Here is a 9447-nt window from a genome sequence, read left to right as displayed (position 1 = left end):
CATCTCATCTTATCAGGACTATGGACCATCTGTTAGTGCTTCATGGACCGCCTCGTCGTCAAATGCATGTAACATGTTCATAAATGTGCTTGATGAGTTTTTTGATTTCTTAAATCGTGTCCTGTTAGGACAAGGTGTGAAGAGATCTGTTTTTATAGTGTCACTATCCTCTCCTCATGGGTTTGTCCTTTTTCCATATAAAATTTTTCTGAAAAGGATAAGAAGGTTGCGCTTATAGCAACACTACATGCACTCCGCCCATCTTTCTTACGACTATGTACATGTTCTCGTATCTCGGTGCAATGATGATGAAGCTTATTCTGATTCTGATCACCATTTTGAAAGAAATATGAAATTCCTGCACAGAGTGGCCTGACCCAACAATACACCAGCTTTGTACCCAGTTCAGAGACGTCATCAGCTCTTCAGTCCAGTCTGTATAAAACCTTTTCAAACTGAAGTGCTAACGTGTTCAATGAGTTTACACCAAGAAGCTCTTTAAAATGTTGAAAAATGTCTTTAATAATGGTCCAATCAGCAATCCAGGAAATCAAAAGAAGTGATATTTTGTGATTCCAACTGCGCTGGCACGAGAGAGACTTCCATAGTTTAAATATATATTTGGTTTGAACATTTGAAACATTTATTCTTTGGTTGATCAACTTAATGCCTGAAGGTATTAAAACAAACACTAAAAAGCTGTACACGTACATTTTATTGCAAAAAGAAACCAAAAAAAGGTTTGAGCGTTCTGCCCCATAACAGGCCAGAGCGGTGTGGCTCAATCAAATGTTATATGTACATCAGAGTTTTACACCGATCTCAAATACTTGGAGAAGTTACAGGTTTAAAAATAAGAAAACCTTCATTTAATTTACGTTTATACAATTCATTCTGAATCATTTAAATTCGGAACAGATTTTGTAAGAAAACATTTTCATATAGCAGCTACTATTATTCAGAATAAGCCTAAAACCAAACGCAACATTTGACAACATGGTGAAAAGTTTTGAATATTTTTCCAAATTACAACAAAACAGAAATAAATCTGTAGGGGAATTTGCAGTGAATGACAAAAAGCAAAAGTCTTCCTATGTTTAATAAAAGTTAACTTTCATAGGGAAGCTAGTATAAAAGGTGAACGAACATGTTCAAAAAGATTAGCCACATATAGACTAATATGTTTACCACAAATTTGAAAAAAAAAAAAAAAAAAAAAAAAGGTGATTTATTTTAAAAACAAGAAAAAATATTAAAATTTTATTTATAAAATAAAAAAAAAAAAAAAAAAAAAAAAGCAAGGTGATTTCTTTTAAAAACTAGAAATTATGTTGAAATCTAATTTTTTTTAAAAGGAATTATCCATTTTGTATCGATCTCAGTATATGGAAGGGGGAAACGCATATAGAGAAAACAAAACAAAAAAAATTCTCAAAACTATGACATCAGGATAATCTAAAAAAAAAAATAATAATAAAAAAAAAAGTTAAGAGGAACAGCCATATTCAACTTCCATGAAAGTTGTACAAATAAATTAAGCTAAAATAAAACACTTGCGATTGATAAAACTTAAAACGTAACCTAATTGTCATTTACAGAACATCCGGTCTTTAACATCCTGTTTTTGGTTCCACTGCTCCCTGTGTGATCGTAAACTGATGATTTTACAAACATTAAGATTTTACCACCAGGTGAGGAAATTAAACCAAATCACACTGAACATTCAAACAAATCCTCTGTGACCAAACAACCAAATTAAAGATGGATTAATTATCCCCACAGTGAAGACGTTTGCCCTAAATACATGGCGTGTGAAGAATAAACCCAGTCTTTGTGCCTCAAAACATAATTAACTGTAGCCCGAGAAGTTTGTAGAATAAAAACATCACATCTTTGCCACAAAACAACAATCAGCTTCACCGATAGTTTGCAGGACTCGTGAAGTTTGAGGTATGAATGATAGATCTGAAAGGAGCAGTTCTGTTATTCAGCCAGCAGAGGGTGCTGTTATAATAAGTCATCATAACCCTGTAGCTTTCTGCAGATCCTCCCTGATCTCGTTCAGATCCACGACGCAGTCGTTGAGCACGTTGGCCACCTGTCTGATTTCACTCACGATCTCCTTCTTACAGCCTTTCTTCAGCTCTCTGGTCTCCTTGGTGAAGTACTTGTCCATCCCTTTGAAGAGGCCCTGAAGCGAAGCCACGGCGTTGTCCGTTATCTCCGTCGCTTTCATCACGGGAGCGTCCACCAGGCTGATGATCTGGACGGCGTTTCGGACCTCCCAGTCCTGAGAGTAGTGCTGCGTGCCGGACCGGAGGAATGGATGTCCGCGCAGCTTGACCAGCCCGTGGTTGAGGAAGTGGAGGATCTTGGCGATGTCCAGTAGGCGCTCCTCGTACTCCTTCAGTAATTCTTCGATCTAATTAGGAAGACACCGGAGGAGACAGTCCAACCTTAGTTACACCATTAAAAATAATAATAATGCATTTTATTTGGTAGCGCCTTTCAAGACACCCATGGACACTTCACAACATTAAAAACACAAAATAAAATATAAAATGGCTTTAAAAACACTAAACCAAGAAGAAAATAAGAAATTCAAGTGAGAAGGCAAACTTGAACAGATGAGTTTTGAGTTGTGATTTGAAGGTCTGAAGGGAGTCCATATTACGGATGTCTGGAGGAAGAGTGTTCCAGAGTTGGGGAGCAGAGTGAAAAAAGGCTCCGTGGCCCACAGTGCTGAGGCGGACGAGAGGCACGTAGAGGTGGATGGAAAAGGAAGAACTAAGGGAGCATGAATGGGTGATAATGTGCAGGAGATCGAACAGATAGGGAGGAGGGAGGAGCGAGGTTATGGATGGCCTTCAATGTGTACAACAGGATTTTAAATTGAATTCTGAAAGTGACTGGAAGCCAGCGAAGTTGCTGTAAAACTGGGATGATGTGGTGAAATGAGGGGGTTTTGGCAACGATGCAGACAGATGAATTTTGAACCATTTGAAGCTTACGGATTAATTTTTGCAGCAGTCCAAAAACAAGAGAGTTGCAGTAATCAATTCGAGAAATGACCAAACTATGGACCAGGATTGAAGCAGAGTGCGGGGAGAGGGATGGACGGACGGTTGATGTTTCGAAGGTGGAAGTATGCAGATCAGGTAATATTATTGATGTGAGAGTGAAAAGAGAAAGTGCTGTCAAGAATGACACCCAGACGCTTGAAGTGAGGGGAGGGAGAAACCAAGGAGCTGTGAATGGTGAGGGAAAAAAAAAAACTGTTTACTTTAGATATGGTGGATTTAGTGCAAATGAGTAGAAACTCTTAAATTAAACAGTGATAAAACAGTTAGACGTAAACCAGGATTTAATTTCAGCTAAGCAGGAAGTGAGGGAGGAAGGTGGAAGTGAAGAATTAGGTGCAGTGGATAAGAAGAGCTGGGTGTCGTCGGCAAAACAATGGAAGTGAATGTTAAATTTACGGAAGATATTGCCAAGAGGGAGAAGGTAGATTATTAAAAGAAGAGGCCCCAGGACAGAGCCTTGGGGCACACCTGAAGCCACGGGGGAGGAGCGAGATCTGAATGGTTCAAGTTGGATGAACTGGGTGCGGCCAGAGAGATATGACTGAAACCAAGCAAGGGGTGTATGGGTGATGCCAATGGATGAAAGTCTGCAGAGGAGGATGCTGTGGGAGATAGTTTCAAAAGCCGCACTGAGAGATGAGGAAACAGTCTTCTATAAACGGATTTTCCATTTACCTTCTTGCGGTCGTGCATGTTGTTAACGTTGTCAGAGATGGCTGCAGAGGCAGAGGCGATTCCTCCAGCTGTAGCCACACCCACACCCACAGCTGTGATCACCAGTGAGGCCCCAAAGGTTATGGGAGCCAGAGCCAAGCCCGTGATGGCGGCTACGCTGCCCACAGCGGTGGTGGTGCCGCCGGTGATGCCGGCGATCCTCGCTTTGTGGTGAAATTCGCTGATGTCATCAGCGAGGGCGTGCAGCGTGATGAGGGCCTCCCAGAGGGCCTCGGCCTGCTCCGTGAACACCTTGTTGAAGACACGCAGGCCGCGCTCAACCTTGTAGGCCAAGACGGTGAACGACCTGCAAGAAGCAACAGAGGAGCTGTCAGGAGTGGTTGGATGAGCTACACTTCTTACATGTCAGCATAAAGATTTTACACAAACAACGAATGACTTGATTCTTAAAGTTTTCATGTTTGGGTCTTTTTTTAAATTAAACAAAATAAAGAAGCAGATTAAAGATGACGAATGCTAAAAACAATACATTGTTGCAGACGAACACTGCCCTGATCCTCATTTTTAAGAAATTTAGGCACAAACCTATAACTGATTCACTTGAGCCAAATGATGCAAGAACAGAAGAAAATACTTTACTGGACTTTATCTTTAGGTACTTCAAAAGTTTCTGAAAGTCCATTCTAGTTTTTCTTTTGACTTCAGCTGCTTTTTCCACTCATTTTCTGTCTCATCCATCACACCATGACAGTATGATTAAATGTTGGTGAATGTTGAGATTAAAGTCAAAGTACTGAGAACAGTCTAAATATGTACATCTGTAAAAAGTCCAATGTAGTTTTGAGATTTAAAGCGGTGTTAAAAAAAAAAAAAAAAAAAACTTGGTGCAAAGTATGCAGTCTCAACTTCTTTTCTGTCTCCCCAGAGAGTCATCCTCCTCCATCTCTGCCCTCTGCATCCTCTGTCCTCACTCCAACTACCTCCATGTCCTCTCTAACTGCATCCATATATCTCCTCTTTGTCTTTTTCCTGGCAGCTGCATTTCTAACATCCTTCTACCAGTATACCCACTGTCCCTCCTTTGGACATGTCCAAACCATCTCAGTTTAGCCTCTCTAACTTTATCTCCCAGTTGTTCAACCTGTGCTGTACCTCTGATGATCTCATTCCTAATCTTATTCACTCCTAAGGAGAACCTCAGCATCTTCATTTCCACCACTTCCAGTTCTTTCTCCTGTCTTTGTCCTTGCCACTGTCTCCAGATCATACAACATAGCTGGTTGTCTTGTAGACTTTTCCTTTGACCTTTGCAGACACCCATCCATCCACCCATCCATCATCTTTACCCGCTTCTTCCTTTTAGGGTCACAGGGGTCACTGGTGCCCATATCCAGCAGTCACTGTTCGAGAGGCGGGGGACACCCTGGACATGTCTCCAGTCCATCACAGGGGCACAGAGAGAGTGAATGGTTGTTTCGTTTGTCTCTCACTCACACCTTTGAACAATTTAGAGTTACCGATCAGCCTAATATGCATGTTTTTGGTCTGTGGGAGGAAACTGGAGTACCCGGAGAAAATCCATGCATGCACGGAGAGGACATGCAAACTCCACCCAGAAAGGCCCCCAGACCGAGATTTGAACCAGGGCAACCTGCTCACTGAGAGGCAGCAGCTCTACCAACTGATCCACTGTGCTGCCTTGCCGACACCCTTATGTCGCAAATCACTCAAAGTATTCAGTCATAGACCTTTTGGAAATAAACTAGTGGTTTCTTCACTTTTAACTCACACACACAATGTGTATTAGGCTTTTAAAACAATTGTTCTCCAACTTGTCTGGAGTTGAAATAAAGTAATTTTTGAATAATCGCAGTAATTTACACTGCAGATGGAAATTTTTCATAATATAACTGTTGTATGGCAGTATTTTGAGTTTTGACCGTTTACTTGAAAATATTTCGAACTTTAAAAAAAATTAAAAATGTAGAAAAAAATGTGTTTGACCTGAAAAAAAAAAAAAGAGCAAATAACTTAAAATCATCTGTAAGTGGCGTTAAGAAACCAGTTCTGTCAGGTCTGGGACAGGTTTCATTCCTGAGAGCGTGATCCACAATCTTCAGCAGATCTTCAGCTGTTTGACAAGTTCCCACATTTAAGCTTTTTAAGAATTACCCTTTAACACAAAATATTTTAGTCCTAAACCATTTAGTTGACTTAACTAAAGAAATGATCAACTACAGCTTTGTGACAGACTGCTGGTAATAACACGAATGGACAGTTATGGTGGCAGCCATCTTCGATTTTGACCCGGCAACCTAATTTTCACATGCAACCTTTCGTATGCCCATTTGTAGCTACACACCAAAATGAAAGATGCTGCCTCACTTATTTTTTATGTTATCCAGCTCACAACATATTTCTAATTCTCCCTCTTCACTACACAATCAGGGACAAAGAGTCTAAAGATCAAAAGGGTTCTTCAAGGTGTCCGTTTTGTTCCAACACAACTTTGGGTCATCTTTGAGTGTAGGAGCCCTTTGATGGCAGAATGATTAAACAGGCCAAAGTTAGAAACATAAATGTTCAGAGATTTGGCATCAGAGGCATCTGTAATGTGGACATGGTGGTGGTGGTGGCAGGGGGATCCAAGGGTCCTCCCCCAGAATAGTTTTAATAAATTAGATGCCATTTCATGCATTCTGGTGTATTTTAATGAGTTGTTTACCTATATAAGTAAACACTATTTTAGAGTTAATGGCACAACAAAAAGTAGCCTGACCAACAGCTCTCCTTGTATGAACAGAGACCACTGTGAAGGTGGTTTTAGGTTGGATATTGGATATTCGCATTCTGCAGATTTAGCCACAGTTGAATAGAGCGCACACTCTGCTTCTCTCACACATCCTATTTTTAGGATTTTTTTTTTTTGTGTGGATTCAGGATTCTCCTATTAAGTGGAATGGATTCTTTCACAAAGAAATAGAAACAGTGCTGGGTGAAATACTGGTAATATCCATCCATCCATTCATTATCTTTTACCCAATTCTTCCATTTTGGGTCACGGGGTCGCCGGTGCCCATGTCCAGCAATCACTGTGTGAGGGGCGGGGTACACCCTGGATGGGTCGCAAATCCATCACAGGGACACAGAGATAAACAACCATTCACTCTCTCACTCACACCTAGGGACTATTTACAGTTACCAATCAGCCTAATAATGGTAATATTTCATGGTAAATGTGAGGGGGTTCAAATGAATATTTTTCAAATGTAAGGGGGCCACATCCCCCTCATATACTGTGCAACTGTTGCGATGCCGTGCTTTAAGAAAAACTGAAGAAGTGTTAATCAAAGACGCTGCTTGGAAACAACTTTTTTTTTAATGCGAGATGACTCAGGACTTGTGCTCAGTGCTGTGTATGTAAACAAGAGTTTATGCAGTAAACTTCCTCTGAAGTTTTATGTTGAATCGCTGCAGAGTTCCTCTACAGAATCACGTTTGAAGTTTTCATCCAGCTGTTCTCGCATTGTTTAACCACTTGGGCAGTTTGCTAAATATTTATGTTTTATTATTATTATTTTTTTATCACTGCTGGTAGGGATGCACGATGTTATCGGTATTAACCGATATTAGCGATAAAGTTAAATATCGGGCATTCCATCTAAATAACTCACCGATATAAAAAGCACTGATATATATGCTGGTGAAGATTCTTAGTCATCCAGGACATGATGAATTCAAAAAGCGTTCAATACAAAAACAACTGGACTTTATTTGTAACAGAAGACGTTTTGTTCCTCATTCGAGGAGCTTTCTCAATTCAAAGAGCAGTGAGTGAGAGATTCAGGTTATAAGGCTGAGTGAGATAAGACACACATATGTAGATTGGCAATTCACACCTAAACCAACATTAACAGTAAGAGTCTTTTGTTCCTCTAATACACAGATGAGACCTCTCTGTTCCCATCAGGTGTGAAACTGGCTGGGAATCTGTTTTAAAGTTGCATTATATGTATTTGAAAGTGGAAATCTGAGGCCTCCTCCTCTGTTAAGAGACAGCTTTTCTCTTTTTAAATAAATTGCTTCCTTCACCCCCCTCTCAAACCATCTGTGTTCTCGGTCCAAATTGTGCACATTTTGGTCCTCAAAAGAGTGTCCCTTATCTGTGAGGTGGAGGTGAACAGCTGAATCTTGTCCTCTCCTGTGTTGAGCCATGCGTCTGTGAAGAGGCTGTTTAGTTTCTCCAATGTAGAGGTCTGGACAGTCCTCGCTGCATTGGACCGCATACACTACACCACTCGGTTTGTGTATGGGTGTTTTGTCTTTAGGGTGGACCAGTCTCTGAGAGTCCTGCTGGGTTTGAAATGTACTGGGATCTTGTGTTTGTTGAAGATCCTTCTGAATTTCTCTAATACTTCAGCAACATAAGGGATGACCATGTTTTTACGTCTGTTCTTTTTTTTTTGTAGTGTAGTGTATGCGGTCCAGTGCAGCAAGGACTGTCCAGACCTCTACATTGGAGAAACTAAACAGCCTCTTCACAGACGCATGGCTCAACACAGGAGATCTAGTTCCACAGGACAAGATTCAGCTGTTCACCTCCACCTCACAGATAAGGGACACTCTTTTGAGGACCAAAATGTGCACAATTTGGACCGAGAACACAGATTGTTTGAGAGGGGGGTGAAGGAAGCAATTTATGTAAAAAGAGAAAAGCTGTCTCTTAACAGAGGAGGATGACTCAGATTTCCACTTTCAAAAACCTATAATGCAACTTTAAAACAGATTCCCAGCCAGTTTCACACCTGATGGGAACAGAGGGGCCTCGTCTGTGAATTAGAGGAACAAGAGACTTATTGTTAAGGTTGTTTAGGTGTGAATTGCCAATCTACATATATGTGTGTGTGTGTCTTTATCTCACTCAGCCTTATAACCTGTATCTCTCACTCTCTGCTCTTTGAATTGAGAAAGCTCCTCGGATGAGGAGCAAAACGTCTTCTGTTACAAATAAAGTCCAGTTGTTTTTGTATTGAACGCTTTTTGTATTCACCGATATATATATTATAAAAAAGGCACAGTTTGTATGACAACCAGTGACGAGGAGATTTGAGTTGATCATCAAGATTGTATAACATATTGGGCTTCTGTTTTAAGTTCATTTTTAATTTAATAAACTGTCAAGTACATCTGTGCACTACTACTCATGCGCTTTTCACTTGCCGCTTGTGAACAGGTTGAGTTTAGATATGCGAAAATTTACAAATTTGCACTGTTCAAGTGTTGTCATTGTGTTAGAGAGTAAATGTCATGAATGAATTTGACATTAAACATAATCCAAGTTGAAGTGTTTCATCGTTTTCATCCCCATTTTTGGCATCTGTATTTGGTAGCAGGCCAAGCTGATAAAGACCATATAGAATAATGTAGTATTTTAATTCTACAACAGAGAAAGCTATGTAGTCTCTGTAAGTATGTCTAGGAAGAAAAAATAATTATCGGTACTGATATCAGTTATCGGCCATCCAATATGCCAATATGTTAAAACTTATTGCCATATCGGATATCGGCCAAAAATCCAATATCGTGCATCTCTAACAACTGGTGACTTCTATCATGCAACTCGATGATGTGACTCCACAGTAAATGATGGTTTATGAAAAGACAAAAGACGCACTTTGACTCGTCCTCT

General features: G+C 40.2%; 1 protein-coding gene across 1 annotated transcript; it reads right to left on the bottom strand.

Moving 5' to 3' along the window:
• Positions 1-2020: 2020 nt before the first annotated feature.
• LOC119416095 (apolipoprotein L6) lies at positions 2021-9446 on the bottom strand (the record flags this gene model as incomplete). Its single annotated transcript, XM_037683278.1, has 3 exons — positions 2021-2422; positions 3759-4104; positions 9433-9446. Coding segments are annotated over 3 exons (762 nt in total), but the record flags the coding sequence as incomplete, so codon positions are not given.
• Between the last annotated feature and the right edge of the window lies 1 nt (position 9447).

The sequence above is a fragment of the Nematolebias whitei genome, chromosome 1 (assembly GCF_014905685.2).
Source record: "Nematolebias whitei isolate Nwh7 chromosome 1, NemWhi1, whole genome shotgun sequence".
NCBI lineage: Eukaryota > Metazoa > Chordata > Actinopteri > Cyprinodontiformes > Rivulidae > Nematolebias > Nematolebias whitei.
Note: the sequence above shows the minus strand (reverse complement) of the source record. Positions and strands in the feature narration are given on the sequence as shown.